A 23696-nucleotide genomic window follows, 5' to 3' on the forward strand; every position below is an offset into this window, starting at 1 on the left:
GGCAGCGCAGCTGCAGTTCCCGCAGCAGGCAGCGGGCGGCAGCGCTGCCGCAGCCACGGCCCCGGCGCCACGTGGACGGGCTCCCTCGGTGGCCTCCTTGCAAGCCTTGCGAGCTGAGCCCGGCGCTTCCTCGCTCGTGGGAGAGGAATGTTTTTGCGGTTTTCACGGGAGCAACACTTATGCGCTGAGCGCGCAGGATCACTGAATCGGTACGCTGGGGTGGTTGAGATGCCCCTCATGAGAAGTGCTCGGGTAGTTAGTGATTAGCAAAAAAAGGCTCTCTAAGGTCAGCCCGGAGGTCTGCCTAGCATCATATCCCATGTCTAGGAGCAGCTGCCTAAAGAAAAGGCATGACACCACTCCTGGAAGCTCCCAGCTTCCAGCAAGCAGTAGCTTAGGCCTTCCTGACCCAGCAGCTGTATCTTCTTTACACATAGTGATACCATGCTTGTATGACACCCGACGTGGTCCATCTCCTTTGATGTACAGGGAAACGTAACACGACTGAGCTGTGATGGGGACAGCCTGTCCCTCATAGGGACATTCTCAGTTACCTGACACCTCTCTGTGTAGACGCCCGTATATATATACAAGCTGCAACTGCATCACCCTACAAGAAATGTTCAGCTTTCTCTATTTTTTTGCCCAGTGACAGTCTCGGTGTGGGACATTTCCTGGGACTAACAGCTACTGCTTGTTGTTACTCTGGATTTACAGTTCCTTTCCCATCAGAGCTGGTCATTAGTCCCTGGGGAGAAACTTGGGCTCCTAAGGCTGGAGTTGAGGTGTCTGAGCAGGATTCATGCTTCTGTACCTCAACTCTTCACCCTGCTGCCAGGATCTCCTACATTGCAGTCCGTTATTTCAACTCTCGGAGCACTTGGGAGTTTTCTGTGGTGTTGCAAAGACGGGCAGCTCTAAATATATAATTATGTGATTATGAGGAGAACTCCGGAGTGAAATATGTGACTTCCACCTGAGACTGACCCTAGGCTTGCTGGTTGGGATAATGGAGCTTTTTGATATGCTTCTCCGGTCCCCGAGAGGAGGGAGCTCGGCAGGGAACTCGGGTTACTCTGGGCTGGTGGGGAGGCCTCTGAGCTGGGCTTCGGGACCGTCCCGGGGGCAGCRGTGAAGTCCTTTCCGGCCAGTTCCTGAGCTGTGCACACTGATTCACCCGTTGTGCTTTGGTTCCAGGCCCTGTGGGAATGGCAGCAGCTGCTGCCGTGGCAACGGGTAAAAAACGAAAACGACCACACGTTTTTGAATCCAACCCGTCGATCCGCAAGAGGCAGCAGACACGTTTGCTACGGTAAGGACTCCTGCCTGCACGTTGCCACCTTGGTCTGTGTCCTCAGGCCTTCCCAGTGCCATTCGTGATGAGACCATGTGCTGTCCGGAACTTGCTCAACTTGGGGCTTTTTTTGGCATCTTCTGGAACCCAAGAGCTGTGTTTTAATGTGCAGAAAGGGATCAAATTGCAGATCAAATACTCATCTTTCATGTGGTATTGTGACCACTGGACTGACGTGACCGTTCTGGTGGAATACGCCATTCTGTTTTAATCCCAACTCGTCACAAGTCAGGTCTGTCAGGGTAACCTCACCTTATCAGATAGTCTTAGTGGCTTTAACAACAGCAATCCTGAGAATCTGGAGCTACAGCCATATCCCAGCTCTGGCGTGACACAGGGGACATACCTCCCTAACGAAGGATGTCTTTTTTGCGTTATGAAATGATCCTTCTGATTCGTTCCACAAGACGTGAATAAATGTGGTGTGTGTACCTGAGTCCCCTTTGCCAGCAGAGCCTGTTGTGGCTGCGCGAGGTCCATGCTGAAGAGTGACCCAGCCCGTAGTACACGGGGGAGGAAGAAGTGAGGGGAAATGCCTGTCCATGCTGAACCAGATCTTCTCTAGCTTCAGAAACTACAGAACCTCTCGGTCTGTGGTCAGCAAACTTATTTAGCCCTTCAGCAGGCGTTGCATTACAAGTGCTCTGGAGTTTCTGCCCATCTGATAGCTAGATAGGAACATGGGTGCTGATGTGTCTGYACAGATTTTCCACAAGCCTGTAAAGATCATCTGCATTTGTGTCTTCCTGAAACGTTTCTAAATACTGGCTGATCCCATTTAGAAGGCTTTGGAACAAGGCAATTTTTGCTTTTTGAAAAGTGTTTTGTTTTTAATTAAGTTATCTGAGAAAAGTTTGAAGTTTTGTCACTCCCTGTTACTTGCTGGCTTCCTTCCCCCTGCCTGCACACTTAATGCACTGGAATAATAATGGCCAGTTTCACCTTTTCTCCTTCTTTCCTATTATAGCTCTTGTAAAGTTGTTGAGAAACGAAGTTGGTTTCGTTATATTCTGCTTACCCATCCCGCTGAATCATAAAACACCCTTTGCACGTGATCAAGCTGAAAAGAAATATAGGGTTAGTGTTGAATAATATTCACTGGGAGTGGATTCCCTCTTTTAAAGGTCCGCTCTGTTTTTCCTTCCTTCCCCAACATTCCTGATCCAGCCATGTTTATTGCAGTGTTTCTGAAAAGCAAGTGTTGTTTTCTCTTGAAATGTAGCCAATATATTTTTAAAGAAACTCCTCTGTAAATGAATTGTTTCTTCTCCTTTCATGCACTTACAGGTGACTTGTAAAATACAGACTAATGCATCGTCTTTGTGCGCTCTGATCAGTTTAAAATGTTTGTACTTGATATTTGCACTACTGTGAATCAAATGGGAAGCTGCTGTTTCTGATTCTGGGATCTTTGCATAGCTGGTGGTGGTGTTGGTGCCTTTTAGCAAAGTGTCTGCTGTTCCCAGGAGGTTCTGAAATGACCAGGATAACTCATAAATTGTCACCTCATGGCAATCCTGAAGTTTTGTAGTGATTTCTGCTACTTTGCTCTTGCTTTATGAATATCTGCCAAAGTTTGTGACATGTTCTCTTGTATTGTTTAAAAGTTAATAAGAGGAGGAAAGGGCATGATGGTTCTTCCTATGGAGAGATCATCCCAAAGGGACCTGCTGATGTAGCAGGTGTCTGAATACACGAGTTTCCTGCAGTTAGCTGTTGCAATATTTCTTGTTCTTGCCTGGCATGTAGTTGTCAGCTGAATGCTCACCGCTCTGGTTTGAGTAGGACTAGCGAGTTGCATTGTGTTCTTCTGAGGCTGAATGTCAAATAACTTGTGATTGAAGTCCTCTTTTGTTAAAACATTTTGAGTTCTCTACCTTAGAACTTTCTATCCCTGATACTCTTGGTCTGTGACTGAGCAGATATGGCAGGCCCTTGCTGTCCTTAGTTTTGCAGCTGAGTTGATCTCCCTTTACTTTTTACATCAATGAAAGAATGGAGGGGAGTGGGAATAATTGATATCTGAGCTGCTGTGTGACTGAAGGGAACACGGCAGGCTTGCGGGAGCAGAGGAATCAGAATTGACCAACTGGGGCTGCTCTTCTCACCTCGTTTGTGAATGAGTAGCATTAGGAAAGGGAGTTTCTAATGTGAAAGGTTGCATTTGGACTGGGCTTTCAGCTGATACCGACTGACTGTTTTGTGCCTCTGTTTCAGGAAGCTCCGAGCCACGCTGGATGAGTACACCACCAGAGTGGGGCAGCAGGCCATTGTTTTGTGCATCTCTCCCTCCAAGCCCAATCCTGTCTTTAAAGTATTTGGTGCTGCACCCTTGGAGAATGTGGTAGGTGGTCCTAGGAAAAAATATAATGAAATGCTCGTCCTTTCTGCAGGTTTTGTTATGGCTCAAGGCAGCTGTGCAAGCCTGGTAGCGGTCTAAATGTCACATTTAAAACCCTAGAAATAGGAGTTCAAATTGTATGGACATGAGCCTAGACCTGTCTTCTCTGCATAAATATAGATTACTTAGCACGTCTCACCAGAGTTGAATATCCTTGATTGAAATTTTCCCTTTCACCGCTTCTGTGTTGGAAGTTGAGTGGGTGTCTGCATGGTGCCTGCACCTGAAGCAGCTACTTTTCAGCGTGTTAATGCCTAGGATGTGGGTCCTTCCTTATCAGCCCTAGTAGCTGGAGGAGGAAAGAAAGAACTGGTGGGCCCTGCCCCTGGTAGCCAGCTTATGGGCCAGTTGTGTCACGCTAATCTAGATTGAAGCTTAAGCTTCTCCAAGCCTTAGTCCTGTGCAACATATGTTAGAGGCAGCCCCCTCTCCGCTGGAGATTACAGGAGTGCCATTGAATTCAGTGGGGACAGGTAGTGGTGATGTGTTTGAAATCAGCTCTGCTCTCAGAGCTTGCACCTTGCCATAGACCAACAGAAAATGGAGCAGTTCCTGACTGTGATGGGTCTTGCTCCCAAACTTTTCTCTAAATCCCCTAAATACTTCCACTTGCCAGTGTTACCTGGTGTTTCATCATCAGCTCTTTGATGCAGCCAAGTCTTCAGGGCCGCTGGGTATTTTTACTTACCAGCTTGGCATTGTTTGCTCCTTCTGTTCTGCAGCACCTTGGGGAAGGTGGCTGGCCCTGCCTCCCGTTACCTAGCACCCTTACCTCTCCTGGTGCTCCTTACCTTGTTTACCTGAGCTTAACGATTCCCCACAGGTACGCAAGTACAAGAGCATGATTCTGGAAGACCTGGAGTCCGCACTAGCAGAGCACGCCCCTGCGCCTCAGGAGGTTAACTCGGAGCTGCCGCCCCTCACCATCGATGGCATTCCTGTCTCAGTGGACAAGATGACCCAGGTAAGCAGCCAGACATGACGGAAGCTTGGAAGAACCAAAGAAGAGATTTGGCATCTTACAGTCAAATCCTGGTATTTTGCACTGGAGCTTCTGTCTGCGTCTCCAGGGGTTGCATTTCATCTCTTTTTTCCCATGGGACTATAGGAGTTCAGGCAGTAGTTAAATTTGAAGCTTTGTCATTGGTACTTACTTTCTACATGAAACTGTAGGGATGTCATTGAGGACTAGAGCTCAGGCTGCTGGGGACATTCCCCTTTGAGCTGTTTTTGTCACCTCCCATAAATTATGAACAGAGAAGCTTTTTGTCCTGCACTTTGCAATGATTTTCAGGCATTGAGGTCAAGAAGGTGTCCTGTGGAGTGTGAGCAGAGTATCATTTTGGTTTATCCTCCTTGGACATTCCTTGTACGCTTAGTTTGTTCCCTCCTCCTCTTTCTGATGTAGATGGGCAAGCTCCTCTCTGCTCCAGTTGTTTAAGTCCAGCTCAAACCCTGCTTTCTCCCTTTGGGAACAGGGGCTGAGTGAGTTACTTCTGATGGAGGCAGGGAGTCATCTAGCCTAGGGAAGCAGAGGACTCCCGTTCTCTCCAGGCCCAGCCCTTTGCTGGTGTGAGATCTCGTTATTGCTAGGGCAAAGGGAAGAAGACCCCTGAGGGAAGATTCCCTGGCATGGGAGGGATCAGCTGTTGGGAAATCTTCTTCCCTGGGGTGCAGAACCTGAACGTGGCCTGGTGGGCTATGCAAGAGGCTCTGGGTACACTCAGTCTGATGCACCATAACACATTTTAAACCCTGAAAGCCAGGTTCTTCAGGCGAAGAGGGAGCAGAAAGATGGAAAGGTCAGGGGGACTTTGGATAACATAGACAGAGACACTGTGAGAGACCAAAGATGTGCTACTTTCCAATGTGCTCTACAGAAAGATCACATTCTGGTCAAAACACCAGTTYCCACACTTAGGTATAATCAGATAAGCTCACACTTTTAATACAATTTTACAAAGAAATCTACTGCACCTTCGCTGAGGCATAACAGATCCTGTTTCTGATCCATGACGACACAAGGCAAAACTTAGTTGCTAGTTTTGTAAGCCACTGTGGAAGGTGGGATCTGCAGTTGGCCTCAGAGGAGAGCTGCTTGTTTGGGGGCATTAGCAGTTTCCCAAAGTACTTTAGAGTAAAATGAAAGACCACTAAGTGTACATGGGTATGTAGCTCTGAGTTCTGTTATTCATATTAGCGAACAAAACACTTGGGGTATCCAAGTTCTGTATGGCCTCATCATTGTAGTAATGAAGCCTAAGTAAAAGAAAAAGAAGTGCCCAGGACTTAAAACAGGGGAAAAGAGTCATTAAAATTAAGATTTGTTGCGGCAGAGGGAGGCTGTCCTAGTGCGGTATGAGTAATGAAGTAGAAGATACACGTGGGCTCTGAGGAAGGAACAAAGAAAAAGCGCTGTTGCTAGTAGAGTGGTGCGAAGAAAGGAGAGACTAGAAGTGAAGGTGGATGGATGAGATCCAGGATGTGAGGTTTATTGCAGTACAATAACATATCTGAGAAACTTAGTTGGTTTTCAATGCACAGAATATGTGCACATATATAAAAAGGCCAATAAAAAGATCTGTCAACCATTTGGCTGTTAATATTGCATATGCTGTCAAAACAGCAATAAAAGTGACAAGCTGTCACTTCAGAGAAGCCTTCAACTAGATTTATAGTGCATATTGTTTATTTTTTTTGRTAGAGATGGAAATTAAATATTTTAACATCAAGGATTGCTTAGGTGTTTCCTACTTCCCCTCCAGGCATGGCTATACAACCTCCACTCCTAAATTCTACAAATAAAATGCAAATATTTTTCATGTTAAGTTGAAAAGAAAACCAGTTTTTTTCCTTCTAGACATGACATGGCCTTGGTCTTCAGGAAATCTTGCACAAAGGTTTGGCCTAGCTAAGTTGCTCCTGGCATTTGACTGCTCTGTGCCTCCATGTGGGAGGCAGTTCTCCAGTCCTAGGTGCTCGTTCTGCACTGCTGGCAAGGGCTTTTTTCTGTTGCTGTGATGGAAGATGCAAGATCCCTTTTAGAAGCTGAATCCAGTCTTCCTCAGTCCAGGGAAGACTGCTCTAGGATGGAGAATATGCCTGMCATAAGTTAAATAGCCCGCTTTCCCCAAAGAGTTGACCGTCTTTGTGTGGCACCCAGAATAGTGAGGACACAGATGCCGGGTGAGATGGAGTGGAGGAGGTCACCACTAAGCGAAGAAGGACTATTGACCTGGAGCACCGGGGCTTTGCTAGCCAGTCCCACACACAACCCTCCTGCATCTCCAGGCTTCTTGCAGCTCTGTTAAATGAGGAATGATTTTTTTTTCCCCCGTGTTCGGCTCTGAACTTCCGTGAGCAAGTGTGCAAACTGCTGATGCAACAGCACAGCAACTCAGAGCCTCTCCTTCCATGGGGCACTGCGCTAAACCAAGCGTCTTCTTAGGAGTAGCGTTCATCTGTGCGGGGCGACGTGGTGACTGAAAACAGCCTGCGAAGAAGGTTTCTCCAAAGCTGTGGACAGACTCCACGCTTTTGTGTGCCCAGTTCGCCTAACCATCCCTTTCCCCTCTTAGCAGAGCCGCTGCGGGGTGGGTGCCCGCTGCGACAGGCCGTTGCTGACGTTTAGCCCTTCTCCTGTGCCTGTGCGACTACACCCGGCGCTGCGCGGCCTCGGTTTCCCCGCGCGTGCTATAGAGATGGCTTTCTGTAAATGTTATTAAAGCGCTTTGAGATCCTCGGGTGGCTGCGGGCCGTTTGAGGGTCAAGCAGTACATTTAACTGGCAGGACTGCAAATTCGTGGGCAGATTTTCACAACCCAGCGGGTCTTCGTCCCTGTAAAATTTTCAAGGAGTAAAGACGGTGGAACTTAGGTGATAATTTTGTTGCTGAAAGGGTCCAGCTCCTATGGCTGTATAGTCCTTGCCAGACTCAGGGACAAACTTTTTAAATAGAAACAAAACACAGATATGCTGAATAACATGAAGCCACGGTGCGGTCGTTTCTCTGCYGCAATGGCAATTTGAAATGCGCCGGTTTGAAAGAGCATCCGATAACACTGACTCCAAAATCGCTGCAACCTGTTGCGCAGCTGGCGATGCTGCCATTTGCTGCAGGAATCTCGATTCCCAGAACTACGGATGCAGTTCTTTGCGTTTGCTGACAAGAAATGAGCTCTTTCAACTAAGTTGTGCAAAGCCCTGGGGAAAACGGAAATATTTATAAATACAAATTGGGCAGCGCAATTAAGGGGAGTGGAAAATGGGGGCCTCTGCTTTGAGCAGCTGCAGGTGCCGGCAGGCAGGTGGCACGGGCGCTAGCTCCTCGAAGAGGAGAGGAAAATAACTCTCCTTTTAATTGCCCTGCTTCCTTGGTGGCCTCGAGGGAAATAAAACCTTTACTGACCCGTGCAAAGATGTTTCTATAAACTCGTGAATGGAGAGCGTCACCCGCCTGAGAGGTGCGGGAGAACGGTAGTGCAGTGGGGCTGCGACCCTGAAGCCATTACACGGAGAAATCGCTTTGCGTCGTAGACTCTGGCTAGTTTGCCACTACGTGTCGGAGCCGATTTTGTCCGTGAACTTGTTCTCAGGTGCTCGCTGGTCTCATTAAGGAGTGAGGCTGGCGAATGCTGAGGCCAGTGCTTTGCTCAGCTCTTGCTGGGGTCACCAGAAAAGGATAAACAACTTCTAAAACAGATCATTTGTCCTTTAATCTGACTTTTTCCTTTACTTATCCCCCTGTGATTGGTAGGCTGCCACGAAACTTTGATCTTGCCTTCTCAAAACTCCCGCTTGGCCCCTGCGTACTGCAGCGCAAAGCCTTTTAGCGCCCAGAGCAGAGAGCTTTATGGAGTTGTGAGTCTGTATGCAGAAGCCACACGCCAAAAAATGCTCACCGGATTCGGTGGGATGCTCCCAGGTTGTCTTAGCAGGGGGCAGCGGCAGCGCCCGGACGCGGGCTGACCGGTGCTCCTGCCCGGCCCGCGCCGGAGAGCAGCTGCCGATCCCGGGAGGTGCAGCCTGGTCCCCAAACATGCCCCTCAGAAACACGACGAGTCAGGAATTGTTATTTATGACTTTACCACGCTTTCGGGGTGGAAGAGAAGGAAGATTTGCGTAAAGCGTAGGACCATAATCGGACGCTTCTGCGCAGGAGGAGCAGCAGGCGTAAGCAGGGTGGCCGATGGGGCTGGCCTAGCAGGCGATTTCTGTGCCGTAACCCGGCCTTTGCTCCGCAGCCGGGGCGCTCGGCGGTCCGAGCGACCCTTGCTGGGGCAGCGAGCGCCCCGCGGCGCCTCCCGCTCGTTGCACTGGCCAGATCGCTAATTTTGGGTTGGGTCCCTGTGGTAAGGAGGCCTAAGCTGCTGCACTGACTGGGTGCCGCGGGCAGCTAGGCTGATCCTCGGGGTCGTTTTTGCTTGGGTGAATTTATTATGCCGGCAAACCCTCTCCCGTGCCGCCCCCCAGCAGCAAGGCCTAGCMGGGGCCCGTCAGGGCAGTTGTCTGTGCTTTGGGCCACTGCAGATGGCAGAATCAGGATTGCGGAATTATCTCTAAGGCTTTAGTTTAATGTTAATCTTTAGAAGGCACTTGGACTTGAAACCAAAGGTTTCAAAGCAATATTTCTTGCAGCTTCTCTCAAACCCCCCGTGCTGGAGCTCACACAAGCTCTTTCCAGAGCTGACAGCAGTGGAAACTGGAGCGAGCTGTTGTCTTTTTTTTTTTTTTAGCAGCGATTTGATTTTTTGGGTGCTTCTTGGACGGAGTTGGTAGAACGTGCAACTCTCGGAGATGAAGCGGCGGCACTGGTTTCCTCCCAGCCGCGCTCCTCCGAGAGATGCGGGGTCGTTGTCTCCATGCGTAGCCTGCGCGAGACCCGTGTGAGCTGCCCGGCTGCGGTCTCGTTATGGCGCTAATTAGAGAAGTCCTCGCGCTGGAGCAGGTTGTAACGCTGCTGTTGATTGTCTCCCTGGCGGATTAAAGGCAAACGCTCCTTAACAAGTGCCTTGAGTAGCTGGAGCTGCTGAACTCCCCAGGACCAGTAATTAATCCATCTGGTAGCAAGGAGCCCGGCTTGCAGATAGTGATTCTGGGAAGGAGCTTTTAACTGTTTTTGCACCAGGCAGCTCAATACYGTTAGCAGGTTTATTTGACTGGCTAAATGGGCCCTCGACCTGGGATCCCAAGGCGTATCAGAGTGACTTGACCCTACGGTAGGGATGTGGAAGCTGTGTCATAGACAGGCTTGGCCTGGGCTGGAAAAAAAAAAAGACCCCGAAGTGGTTGATGGTGCCTGCGCGTGAGCATGGGCAAGCCGGTGGATTTTCAAGTGTTCAAAGAAAGTTGTTTTCTGTATTAAAACACCCTTCARTTTGGTCTTTGCGTAGGCTAGGGCCCATGTCACATCTCACCGCTGGGCATCTGCCTTTGCAGACCCGTCCCGCCTCGGAAAGAGCAGCTGCCAGCCCGGATGCCGTTCGCAGTGTGCTGAGGGGCTCTAGGCTTTCTGCAACGACCGCAGAGAGAGTCTGCGCTTTCCCGCTCCTCGGGAATAGTCCTCTGTCCCTCCATCTGACAGCAGATGTTACGAGGGGCTTTAGTACCCAGTGCCTAAGATAACAGAGAAAAGGGAACTTGTAGAAACTTGTAGATTTACCGTTGAGGCAAATGTACATAGTATCCAGACTGGAGCCGCGGTGTCGTTCRAGCAGGAATGTGTTGCAAGGCAAATGCACAGGTATGTCAGAGGATCAGGAACGCGTGAGGAGTCCCCTCTGAGCTGACCASGATCTCCGCTAGCTGCGACTGATGTTGTGGTAGTCCCCATCCATGCTGGCCCCATCCATGCTAGCCCATGGGCTGTGCTCTCCAGCCCTGAACAAGCAGGTGGCACCGGGCCTTCGGTGGCCCAGGGGCTCCTCGTGGCACTGTCGCACCAGGGGAGCAGAGCTCGAATAACTCATCAAAGCTAGGAGGTACCGTTCTTTGACGTACCTGGCCATGAGCGCTGCTTCCCTGTTCCTGCAGAGCCTGCTTAAGCTCAGGCAGCCTTTTCTTGAGACTCCAGACAGCGCTCAGTACAAATAACAAGAGCGTTATAAAACCCACAGTCGCTTGTTTGCCCATTTTTCTGGGTGCTAAGAAAAAGCATAGTGAGGTTGAAAGCTGTCCCCCTCTGGCCAAGTTTCAGAAAATGAGTCCAGTGAGTGTTAACATTTTGTAAGTGCGGGGATGGGGAGGTATAYGTGCGTGTGTGTGTTTTTAAGTTAGAGTGGCTCACTGAAACCCTGTCCTCTTTGCAACATCTCTGCAAAATGTCCATCAAATCACATCTGAGTTCCTGTGGCTGTGGGGACTTTCAGAGTGAATTTTTTTCTGACATTTTTCTGATTTTTTTTTCTTTTCTGATTTTTTTTTTTCCCCCTTCAGGTTGGTTAGCTTTCTTCATGGTAGCGTTTGAACCATAAAGTGTATTAATACAGTGTGTGTTCATGCCTTATCCTACTAATTGCTTGACTTAATTTTGTTTCTGCTCTTCCACATGCTCCTAAACTATTCTCAGCTGAGTCTTGGGAGATGGCAGTAAAGTATTTGTTCATGTTTCTGAGATGCTCAGGCATCTTCCAGTTGATGGTTCTAACAGGATGGAAATGAAATGTAATTWCTGTGTAATATGGCTCTCAAAACCACCAGAGATGTGGGTTCCTAAATCCCTCAACCCTCTAATGCTCTTTGTTGCAGGCACAACTGCGAGCGTTCATCCCTGAGATGCTGAAGTATTCCACGGGTCGCGGRAAACCAGGCTGGGGCAAGGAGAGCTGCAAGCCCATCTGGTGGCCYGAGGATATTCCATGGGCCAACGTTCGCAGTGATGTCCGCACAGAGGAACAGAAGCAGCGGGTGCGTTTTGTATGTCTGTCTGCCTTCAAATTGAGCACAGGGCCTTGGGAGCAGTTTTTGTGGGAATAGCTTTCCCCTTGAGTGACAGAGGAACCTACTGCATTGACCCTTCCTTCACTTCGTGTCAGAGATTCAGCATGGGAGAGCAATGAGATGAGAGGCATAACCTTCAGTCTGCTCTGTCCCTGCCTGTGTTGTGTGACGAGCATGTATTTGAACCATCTCTCTTTCTGCAGTGGTGTCCTTTTCACTAGTTGCAGGAGCTGCTCATCTCTGTGGCCTTGTAAAGCAGCTGATCTAGCCTAAGGCCAGCCTACTCTCCAAGTATGCAGTTCATTTTCTGTAGAGCCTGCATCATGGCCTCGTGAAGCCCTTGAAGGAAACTATCCCATCCTGAGCAGCAGGGACCTCTCCATTTAGAGGAAAGCAGTCAGTAATGTGCAATGGAGCCAGGAAAAAAAGGAGTGAGAGAACTGGATGAAAAGGTCTTGGGTATGAGTTACAGCAAGGGATCCTGTATGCAGGTGATGTTTCTACCAACCTGTCACAAGGAGATCATCAAAAAAATCTACCTGGATGTGCAAGGGCAATGCTTCTGCAAGCTGACGTCCTCTGGCTGGGTGGGGAGGGGTGCTTAGGAAGGCTGGAAATGGTGCTGTGTCAGTTGGCCCTTTCCTAGATAGGGGCAGTTTTCTGGTTGTCACACCAAATCCCTTGATTAGAATTCCTTGGAAGCCTGAGAAACAGATTTCACTGAGAAACTTCCCCTTTCCTTGGCCAGRTGTGCTTGTTCTGTAACATTACGCAGAAATGCAGTAGCTCTCTGGGGTGGTTTCTGAGTCTTGAGGAGCGGAGGAGATGAGGAGAGGGGGATTATGTTTGGGGTTGGGTTGTTTTTTTGATTAAGAATTTATTAAAAAGGACTCAAAACCTACGAAAGATAAGCATGCAAATCACAGCACCACTGAAGTAGTTCAGAAAACTCTTTTTTTAACTGACTCTTCTCATCTAATTCTACTGGTAGGTGTCATGGACCCAAGCGTTGCGGACTATTGTGAAGAACTGCTACAAGCAGCATGGGCGTGAGGACCTTCTCTATGCGTTTGAGGATCAGCAGACACAACAGCAGACCACAGCCACACACAGTATAGCGCACCTGGTGCCGTCACAGACAGTGGTACAAACCTTCAGTAACCCCGATGGCACCGTGTCCCTCATCCAGGTGAGCGAAACCCTGCAGGTTTCACTCTTCCAGCACTGCTGACTCACGAGAGAGTTGCCAGTGTCTGGGAGGTGGTTTAGGACAAACTCCTTTTGGTAGCTTAACTTGTGCTTCAGAAATTTTGTCTTTGTCTTCCGGCCTCTTTAAGCCAGTAATCCCACCCAAAGAAGCAGTCCCATCATCTCTCTTTCCCGCTTCCACCCACTGCTCTCGTGTTGCTTCCTCCCTTATGACAGTGCAAGCATTTCTGCAACTGCTTGATTAAGCAATTTTGGGATCTGACCTGAGTTTCACTAACCCGTTTAACAAACAGCAACACAGTTCCTCATGTGACCACACAAGACCTGTGGTGGCAATGGGACAGAGTGATGAGAGGAGAGGTGGTGGGACCGTCTTTCTTTAACAGTGCTGATGGCTTCAAACATATGTTAATCTATGACATTAGGTACTTCTGTGTCCCCTGATCCTACTCTTACASATGAGGTACTACACAACAAATATGTATGTATCCTCAGGATGCCCCCGAGGTAAGTATGTCTCCTACTCCGTTTTACAGTAGGAGACCCCGGCAGAAGGGTGTGCTGCTGTTTTCTCCCCATTCCCTCTATGGGGAGACACGTTCTGGCAGCCCAGGATGTGGACTATTTCATTGCTCTCTTGAAACGTCCCAGGAGTTCCTAGTGGGGATGGGATTTGAACCTAGGTTTCCCCCGTATCTCTAAACCTCTGCTGCTGCCTTGTACCAAACTGGCCCAGCCATATACCTRTCTTGAGCATCAAAATTTTAGTGGTCTCGAACGTCATTTTCTGTCGGCTGTTCTCACAGCCTTGAAGATAAAAACATGGGGTGTTTTTCAAATGAAAGCTTTTCAGTGCTTCCCCCCTGCCCCTGCGGCCAGGCAGACTTGCCAAGCTGGTTGTTTGCTCACCTGCTGATGTACATTTTGCCTTTGACTAGTGTTCTCTTAGGTGCTGGGCACCTGAGATCCCCTTGACTTCCTGGCTTTTGTAGTTTGATTCTCCTTAGAAACAAAGCTGCACGACTCCCCGCCTTTGCCTTTTCCCAGCTGTTAAAGGGGACAAGGTAACTTCCAAAGCCAGTGGGGTGTTGAGGATGAACTAATGTTTGTCAAGTGTCTGGAGAGGGGAGACCCTGTGAGTGATAGGCAATGGGCATGATAAACGAGGGCTGATACACAGGGTGTTCTGATCCAGGACTGCTCAGGAGGTTTTTAGTACTTCCAGCTGGTGGGAGAAGTGTGTTGGCTCCACCTGAGCACCACRCTCACACCTGGGAACAGCAGCGGTGTCCTGCAGCTGCTGTTTGAGACACTGGGAGAATCAAGGAGAATCTGATGTCTTCTATGGGAACATAGGAGATGGCACCTGTGAGGGCTGTGCACAACTTACTCCTGGGCCCTGTCCTCTCTGGAAGCTGCCACAGACTGACGTTGTTCTAGTGTGTGATTTCCTCCCCAGCCCTTCTAGGCAGYCCAGTATTTTCTGTGAGCTCTGCCCTTTACTATTATTCTCTGTAGGTGCAATGCCTTTTAATCRGAAAGCATTTGAGTGTCCCTTTGCTTGAATTACGTGGATGTTTTCCTGCAGTAATAAATGTGTTCAGCTGCATTTTGTTGACTTTTGTAGGTTGGCACTGGTGCTACAGTTGCCACGCTGGCTGATGCCTCAGAGTTGCCYACGACAGTTACCGTTGCACAAGTCAATTATTCTGCAGTGACTGATGGAGAGGTAAGGATCTGGGTCACGCTCGTTGTGTGCAGAGCAGAATTGTCCTGTCTGAACTTTGATAAAGTTAAATTTTCTACAATTAAGTGGTCACAGAAAACACCAAACCTTGCTACTCCACCCTGCAGTGTTAACCACAATCAATGGGAACACAACACTGTATGAAATTTTGTATGTGGAGTAAAAAGTGGTGAGCTGCAGTCATTTTGACTCAGGAACGTATGGGTGAAGTTATGATGAAAGCCTCAGTGCTGAACTTCATAAGTTTTATGATATCTGCTATAGATTAGCTGTTCTGTGAGATCTGCTATAGCAGATATAGAGACTTAAATGAGCTGCACAAGTAAACATTGATGTACTCATATAGGGTAGCTGAATTGCATGTGTGGTTTCGATCCTCAGTGCTGGTTTGTCATTCAGTGTTGGGAGTGATGTCTGGGATATTTTGAGCCAGTGGTCAGCAAAAGATGGTGCGTGGCTGTGGGCAGATTGTGGGACTCCTTGGCCTCTGATCTCTGCACAAAATGGGACTGGTTCTCTGCTGCAGCTTTTAGAGAGGTTTGCAAGTGAATCCCGGAGAGGGCTGTATAAATGCACATTAGTGTAGAGATAATAASAGATACTGTAGAGCATCATACTGTTGCTTTTATTCTTCCAGGGCTTTAAAGCTTGGCGGAGTTGTTTCTGTTGAGGACTTGATCATGCCATTTGAGACTCTTAAATCTAAACACTCAAGCTTTCATACTTTTTTTTTTTTTCACGTTTACTTTGTTTTGCTTTTTTAATTAAGGAACAATATATAGTGTTTTTTTGTTTTTTAAAGACAAATGGCTAAAGGGATTTTCTTACCCTATTTCCCATCGCCAAGATCACCTTTAAGTGGGCGAGACTGCAGGTAGTTTTCTGCCGCTTYGCTACGCGCTGATTTTCTGGCCGAGGAGCGTCTGCGTGCAGGAGTGGCGAGGTCGGACTGCTCTGCTCTGCGCGGATGGGGCTTTCGCGGCGACAGGTGGCAGTGCAGAACAGCTTTGTTCGGCACCAGACCATATTTCTATCCGAGAACCAAAGGGCCATAGCCTGGTGTTCGGGGCTGCGGCCTTGAAGTACTTTCAGAGCTGCTTTGAGGGTTTGCAGAACCAGCTGKGTCTCTTGAGACCTGAAAGAAAATTTTCAAAGGCCCAAATAGGAGTTGGATGCCTGCGTTCCCCGGATTTCTTGTGTGAATGAAATGCCTAAGTGATATCTTGGACAAAATAAAGATATGAAAGTAAAYGTACACTGGTGAATGGGTACAACCTTCCCATACCGTCAGATCCACAGCCTGCTGGCAATCTCTCTGGATACGTTTTTGTCCTGCAGCGTGGTGCTGGGTGGAGATCTGGGTTAGCTCTGAGCGAGCGATGCTGACGGAGAGCAGCACAGAGCAGAGATGCTAGCTCAGATCTCAGCAGCACAACCTTCGCTTTAGTACGGAGAAGCGTCCGGGTAATTGCCTCTTCTGCAGGCCCTGCTCCTTCTCTTTTCTGACACGACTTAGCCATCTTGGCGGGGCGTTGTACATCACAGCAGAGACCTGCTTTATCACTCAGATGTGTGTTGCCATGTATTTGAAAAAATGTATGTCTGTTCCCCCCTGTGCATGGCGGTGGGAAATGCTTCCCTGCTCAGGCTCGCTTCAGTTCTGTTTTGGCATGGCCAATGAGTGCCACAAACTTGATCTGACTCTCGAGATCTCTACCATCTTATGTGAGGAGCCTTGAGCCAGCTCTGCTTCTATGGACTATTTAGCTTTCTCCATTATAACAAATTGAGGGGKTTTTTTTCATCACTTTCTGTGATCTTCTTATTAGTGTGTGCCAGGGTCTTAGCAAGATGATGAGTGGCCTGTAATGTTTATGGGGATGGGAAGAGAGACAGGGGAGAAAAGACCTTCCTGCAAAACAACCATTAGGATTTGTCGGTTGATGGGCCTTCATCCTCTGGTTCTCTAGTCTTTTGATCCAGCGCTGCTTCCTATTTTGCATCCTGGTGGGTCTTTTGACCATACACTCAATGTCTCATGAGTTATGAAGTCCCAAATGCACAAGCAAGGACTGAGTGGAAAATGAGAAACCAGGGCTGGGTGATCTTTAAGTGTTATGAGCCYTCTCCATGTAAAGGTCTGAAGTAAAGAAATTTAGAGTGCCTAAAATACATGAACAGAGCACTTTCCTTCTACTATTTTCTTTTATTAGTTGTATTAGTGCAGCACAAAGAAATTCCAGGTATGAACTCAAATGGCTTTGTGCAAAGTGCTGTACAAATAAACCCTAAATCGGAACACAGTCTGTTCYCCAAAAGGACAGCAGACGGATGCAGACAAGTAGATACAGTGCTAGGATCCCAGGCTCCACAGAAAGGCAGCTGCTTAATAAACTGCCCAGACTGACAGACTGTGATCTGAGTACAGCCACGATCTAACCGCTGCCTAGGCTTGTGCTGGACAAGGCTAAAAAAGAGGGGTTTGAAGGAGGATGAGGTGCCCCAAACATTTATGGGAAATGCCTTCCATGCGTGTGAGAAAACACAGGTTCTTGTTTGAGAATGGAACATATGGAGAACAGCAGCTAGAATCATGGGCTGATTAGAAATTCATGGCTGAGAGGATTGTAGGGTCCAAAGGTGTCCACAGGTGGCTCCCCACCTTCTTCCCCTGGTGCCCTTTTTCTTGATTGGAGTCTCAGAGCGCATGCAGGATTCTGCAAAGACATCTTGAATCTATCTGGCTCCTTCATTTTAGGAAGCGCCATCCATTCACGAGATGACCTCCTATCCCAGAGCCTTTTTTTGTTTGTTTGTTTGTTTGTTTGTTTTCCCCCAATAGGTGGAGCAGAACTGGGCAACGCTACAGGGGGGCGAGATGACTATCCAGACGACGCAGGCATCAGAGGCCACGCAGGCGGTGGCATCATTGGCAGAAGCAGCAGTGGCAGCATCTCAGGAGATGCAGCAAGGAGCAACTGTTACCATGGCACTCAACAGGTATGGCTGAGCGGAGAAGACGTGAAGCACGTGTGCTTGCGCTTCCTCCAGCTTCATACTCTAGYGGCACAAAGACCGTTGTCCACAATGCCAGTAGAGGCTTTTCCATAGCGAATTACTTGTTCGCCCTGTGTCCAGGAGTCCACCTCCTGTGTCCAGGAGGACCGTTCTTGAGTTCCTTTGTAACCACAGAAGCACACTGAAATGGAAATCTGTGGAAAAAAATGGATAGTAACTGTACCCTCTAGCGATCTTGTTTGTACAGCAAGAGTCCAATTACAGAAGTAAGCTGGCTAAGCAAGCAAGAGTCACGACGTGCTAATAGCAGCTTTTAAGTGTGCTGGTCTCTCTYGCCCTCAGTATTGTTAATGGTCCCTTATTAAAAGGCTACGGCTGAATTTTCCACTTGTGTGGCAGTATAGTCTCTCTTCAGGAATCAGAATCTCTCCCAAAGGCCAGTGTTTCTGGTGTTTCTCCCAAATGTGTTTCTGGAGTAGATGTTGAATGAGCTGCAAGGTAATGCTTCCTCTTCATCTTGAAATGAACTCTGGTAGATTTTTTTGGTGGTACTCAGTCTTTACTGAGGCCTGCGGTGTAATCCTCTACAAGTCCATGCAGCTGGAAGCAGTGTCTTTGCTCAGCTCCAGTGAGTTGCTTAAGCTTTGCCTGCTGTCCTTAAAGCCGGGAATGGTTATGGCGTGCTGCAGCTGCATCCTGGGAGACCAGGAGGACAGTAGGAAATGTGTGATCAGCCCCAGCAGCGGAGAAGGTTTCACGCTGGTGAGAGGTTGGCAAAACATTTTCTTCATCCAAATYAGGATTCTGTTGCAGCTGTTGGCTGAGCAGCCGTGGCAAAGGACAAGAGCCAAGTCCACAGTGGTGGTTAAAGTAAAGCTCTAAGACCRTGTTATAGACAGATAGCAAATTACTGAAATGGCCACTTTGATCCTGGGGACGTTCAACAGCTTGCTTCCAAATTGCTATTGCAAGTGAGCCAAGAACAAATCTAGAACTGCTTCTTCTGTTTGTGATCAAGTCCATCAGATATGTTCTTTTCTGCTACCTACCTTTCAACTATGGCTGATTAAGTAGGCTTTTTTACTAATAGTTCCACTGTAAAAGTAAAATTAATCTTTTTAGGAGATTGTAAGTAGTACAGCTAAAATAACTAGAYGTGGAGCTGCAGAAAAGAACTTCAGTGTGCCTTTGATTTTATTTCATGCCATCACGCTAGTTTTAGCCCTTAAAGTCACAGTGAGCAGTTCTTTTCCCTGCATTAACTTAGGAAATTAATAAAAAGAAGTGTTGTTAGAGCTAAAGAGAGTCTCCTAGAAAATATGAATGGAAGAGCCCTCAATAAATGATTTAGTTCGTGCTGTGCCACAAGACAGGATCAGCTGTGTCTAAACCCAGGAAAGCCCTGAGAAGTTTGTCCAACGAGCTTCGTAGTTCAGGAGCACCACGAGGTCGGTAGCAGCATTGCAGTGGGAATGACAGGCCTCGCGCTTTCCCCGTTGGGCGCTGACGGGTTCTGGTGCTGCAGCAGCGCAGGTCACTTCTCGACGGTGGCAGCGTGGGCTGGTCCTTGGGTGGACTCGCTGGTGAGCTGCAACGCAGCTGCGCTGACTCCGGTGCTAGTTGTGTGCAAGGAGGAAGCAGCCGCTCGTGAAAGCATTGGGAAGCCAGCCATGATAGGAGCCTATTTCTTTCCCAGCTTGTTGTCTCCCTCTAGTTCTCTTTTCCTGCTGACCGTGATAGGGCTGGGAAGAGACGCCCGTCTTTCCAGGCAGCTGCCCACCAGGGCCCCTCCGCGCAGGAGGAGGTGTCTTCTTCCTTCACCGCAAAACGCTCCTTGCGACTTCGGCTGTTGCAGGAGTCGGACTGCAGCCTTTCCCCTACCTGTAAGAAGATCTCAGCAAGACGCCAGGCCTTGAGAGCTAATGGCTCTTACCAGCTCTGGAAACTTTATGCCTAATTTAGCTCAAAGCTGCCATCTCTCATTCRTTTTTCGATGGCTGCTGACAGAGAGCAGAGGAGTCTCTCGTAGTCCCAWGTAGAGCAGTATCTCTGCAAACAGCACGTTGTGACAGATGAAGCAACCTCTATCAGGTTTGAGGATGGGAAGTATCAGGCCTTCTAGTAAAAGAGGACAAGGTAGGGGAGGGTAATTGATTCATTGATTTGAACTAATTAATGTTTGTGGAGCACACTGTAACTGGAAAAAGCTTTTATGCAGCAGATCATTATTATTTTGGGGGATGCAACCTTAACAGATTATTAGAATACTAAATTGCCCTTGAAAGTGGATTCACATAAATGTTGTGTGAAGTCTGGGAAACACAGTGACACCAGAAAATCCGTGTTTACCCCCAAGTTTGCTATGTTGTAACTGGCCTTCCTGCACTATAACTGCCATCATAAAGCTGCAGATTCACAAGAGAGATTAGCCGAAGGAAAYAGGAAGGCAGGACAACAAAATATTCTGATTCGGTAGCAATGTTTAAGAGGTACTGTGAGTGACAGAGCTGCTGTTTAAAAATGAAAAGACACCCTGCATGAATTCATCTGGAAAGCCTACAACATTTAAGCAGGAAATCAGGAAAGAGAAGCAACAAGTAGGAAGTCCTTAGAAAATACTTGATTCAATTGATCTACCAGAGAACAAGTGGGGCAGTTGAGGAGAAATGTTCTAGGGGAARCTAGAGGAGTTCTTTGGTCTCTTTCTTCCATAGGAAAGGCTTAAAAAAATACCTACTTTTTTAGTTCATTAAGGTAGGAGATCCAGCTGTATGACGAAGGTGGTTTGGGAGTAATTTTGTGAATAGTAGTAGGTCACCAGAAGGAGCTAATAGTCATCCAAGAGGTCTGGAGAAATCTGAGTACTGCTGAAGGATGCTTGCAGCTCTCTGTGCAACAAAATGGCAAATAAAATCTGATGTCAATAAATGCCAAGTGATACATACATGAAGAAATATTTCTTATATATACACCCAGTGAGGGACTTATACGGTATCATTTAACATTCAGCAAAGCATTCAGGAAACTATCCTGCAGGAGTCTTTGATCACTGCTCAGCTGATATTGTCAAAAGAGTAAGCTGAATATTAGAAATTATAGGGAAAGACACAGAGAACGAAACAGAATTAGGCCACTGTACTAACTCGTGGTGTGTCCACGTCTTGAGTAGTGTGAGAAATGGTCACCGCCTCAGACGTCTTACACTAGAAAAGATCTGAAAGAGGACAAGAGTGATCAGAAGCCAGGAAGAGTCCTTGTACATGGACTATGGCTCTTCAGCTTGGGAAAGAGATTACTGGGAAGTCTATAAAATCACGTGAAAATGAAAAYGGAACAGTTTTGCTATTTCTTGCAATATCCGAGTTAAGGACTGCCCAGCAAAACTGAGGCGGTAGTTTTCAGACTACCAGAATGCAACATTTTTACTCACACAGCACCTAATTAAATGTGGAACGCATTGCCACAGGATGTTGTGGAAGCAAAAAGTATAAATGGGTTTCAAAGGGGATTAGACAAATCAAACTTGATGGTCCAGATGCAGTCTCAGATGCAGGAAATCAATACACTGCTGACTGCCGGAAGCTGAGAGGGTGCAGGAGGGGAAGGATCACACACGCTTCTTCCTAAATGTCTCATACTGGCTGCCCTCGCAGCTGGGCTGCTGCATGAGAGGGACCTTTGGTCTGACCTCATTCGTATGAAGAAATTTAAGAATACAGTGCTAAGGTACTAATCGCTCATTAAGAAGAATTATTAAACCACAGGGCTGGGGAGAAGTATTCCATCTTAGCTAAATACAGAGCTGCTGATGTGATGCTGGTAATGGTAAACTGGCTGAATCAGTGAAGAAAGGTAGAGCTCTAAAATCTGTGGACACCTAAAATGCGGCAATGACAAAAGAATGAGTTTTGTACCAGAAACCAGAGGTGTGAGATCACTCGGTAGGACATGGTATGTCTGACTTGGATTGTCCAAAAGCTTGTAGTAAAGTCCCAAGCAAAAGGACGCCAAGGTAAGAGGGCAAGGATATTCTGCATAAGAGAGATTCAAGCTAAAAAAGGCCARTGCAATCAGCTTGTTCCCATTTTGTCCCTCCTCCATTGTAGAATTTCCCCTCTGGATAACTTCAGTGGTAAGAATCCCCGCTCTTTGGATTTGTGCTCTCTTGACATGCGATGCCTAGTTAGACCGGCTCCTACTGGAGCTGAGCTGTTCACTTATTTGTTTGTTCTTCTTCCTAATTCTTCTTCCTCCTCCCCTGTGTCCGCAGCGAAGCAGCCGCCCACGCAGTAGCCACGCTTGCTGAAGCCACCCTTCAAGGTGGAGGGCAAATTGTCCTATCTGGTGAAACTGCAGCAGCAGTGGGAGCACTTACTGGAGTCCAAGATGCCAATGGTAAGGYTGCGGGAAAGCTTTTGCCGAATCGTCTGGTTTTTCTTTGCTCTTACCTAGGGTTTTTTCCTCTCTCTGACTTGAGATGTCATGATACTGCTGGTAAAGTAGTTCTGCCTCACTGCAAGTCATCATTAACTAGGTTATGACTTAAAAGCCCAGAACAAAATGGTAGCGTTGTTTGCTTCCACAGAGCTGGCGGCTGTGCTGTTCTACCCCTTCTGCCAGATTGCTGGTCACACTGTAGTTTTAAGGGGAAGGTTGCTCTCCACCCCCTATTTGTACAGTGCCTAGCACGGGTAGGACCCAAACTTGGCTGACTAACATAATTGTTATCTTAATAAACTTTTGCCCAAAATACTTCACTGTGGAGTGGCAGAGTCTGGCCAAAGCATTATTACCCACTCGTTTCCTTCCCTTCTCCAGATTTTTTTTGTATGCTTGTTGGCTGCTCTTGAAAAAACTGTTGCTTTTCTGCTTGGATGATACCATTCAGCCATCCATCAGCAGTGCAACCTCAGGCAGTTTTCCTCGTGCTTTTTCATCTTGCCACCATATACAGTCGATCACGTTCTAGGGATTGTCTGTAGTATTTCTCAGCTACACCTGACCGTCTCTTCTGCCAAGTCTGGTGACTTCTGTAGTTATTCAAACTAAGCTAGTAGGGAATAAATCAGTACGTTCATGAAAACTGGTTCAGAGACTATACCAGATCTTGCTAACACGCCTCGCTGGTGCTTACCCACTGCCTCCAGTTGCACTGTGACGCTTTTACCATAGTTTCCAAGTTCAGAGATGAAACTCACTGATTATTTGGATGAAATGGAAGCAGAAAGGTCAAAATAAATTCTAAAAGGGTGCAAACTGTGCAGCTGTAAAGCAACGTTGCCTTGAGGATGGGGATATTTGAACTCTAATTGTCAGAGRGGGAGAAGCACGTGCAGCCAGGTGGCAGAGCCCTGACTTGTCGCCTTGTCACCCTGCTTGTGAAGCAGAATTCTTTCAGGTTCAGACCGTGAGTTTGACCTCCGGTGAAATCCTCATCTTGTAGGGAATGCAGTCCTTTTAAAACACCGCCATGTAGTCGGCAGTGAAAAAGGGCAGGTGGAGGGAAGAGCAACTTCTACCCAGCATGTTCGACTTGATGTCTTTTGCTGTGGAGTCAGCCAGCCTGAAGAGGGAGCAGAAATAAAGTGAGAACCCTATCCGCAGAGCTAGGAATGCAATTGATACGGAGAGGAAGGAGTGGACTTGTGTTGTATTATGCTTTGCCGGCAGCAGGTCATAAGGGAGATAGGGAATGTGTGTTTATTGAAGGAAGCATCTGACCCCAGATACTCAAAAGCAGCAACTAATCAGATTTGCACAAGCACGTTAGCATCTTTTTAAGAAGAAAAAGTGGGTTAGCAGATCTGCGCCTCTGCCCCCTTTAGTCCGTTTCCAAAGTGCTTTCAAGGTCTGGATTCCTCTGGATGCTTCCCCTAAACAACTCTCCTCCTCCACACCCTTCCAGGACCTGAGTCACTCTACCTCATTCATCCAGCATTGATATCATTTTAATGCAAGCTGGGTGTTTTTTTTTTTTACAGCAGGGTTGGAAATCTGATGGGATTTAGAGTGCATTAAGGGGAGAGACT

At 47.7% G+C, this 23696-nt stretch overlaps 1 protein-coding gene across 2 annotated transcripts in view; it reads left to right on the top strand.

Annotated features, from left to right (window-relative positions):
- NRF1 (nuclear respiratory factor 1) overlaps positions 1 to 23696 on the top strand; it is a 47528-nt gene that overhangs the window by 1723 nt on the left and 22109 nt on the right. For both annotated transcript variants that reach the window (XM_026091164.1, XM_026091165.1), the window contains 8 exons: positions 1198 to 1312; positions 3572 to 3698; positions 4579 to 4719; positions 11502 to 11660; positions 12685 to 12882; positions 14530 to 14631; positions 17492 to 17649; positions 21938 to 22062. In XM_026091164.1, coding sequence (XP_025946949.1) covers positions 1198 to 1312; positions 3572 to 3698; positions 4579 to 4719; positions 11502 to 11660; positions 12685 to 12882; positions 14530 to 14631; positions 17492 to 17649; positions 21938 to 22062 — 1125 coding nt within the window. The remainder of the gene's footprint in view (positions 1 to 1197; positions 1313 to 3571; positions 3699 to 4578; positions 4720 to 11501; positions 11661 to 12684; positions 12883 to 14529; positions 14632 to 17491; positions 17650 to 21937; positions 22063 to 23696) is intronic.

This window comes from Apteryx rowi, unplaced genomic scaffold, assembly GCF_003343035.1.
Source record: "Apteryx rowi isolate R43461 unplaced genomic scaffold, aptRow1 scaffold_9, whole genome shotgun sequence".
Taxonomy (NCBI): Eukaryota; Metazoa; Chordata; class Aves; order Apterygiformes; family Apterygidae; genus Apteryx; species Apteryx rowi.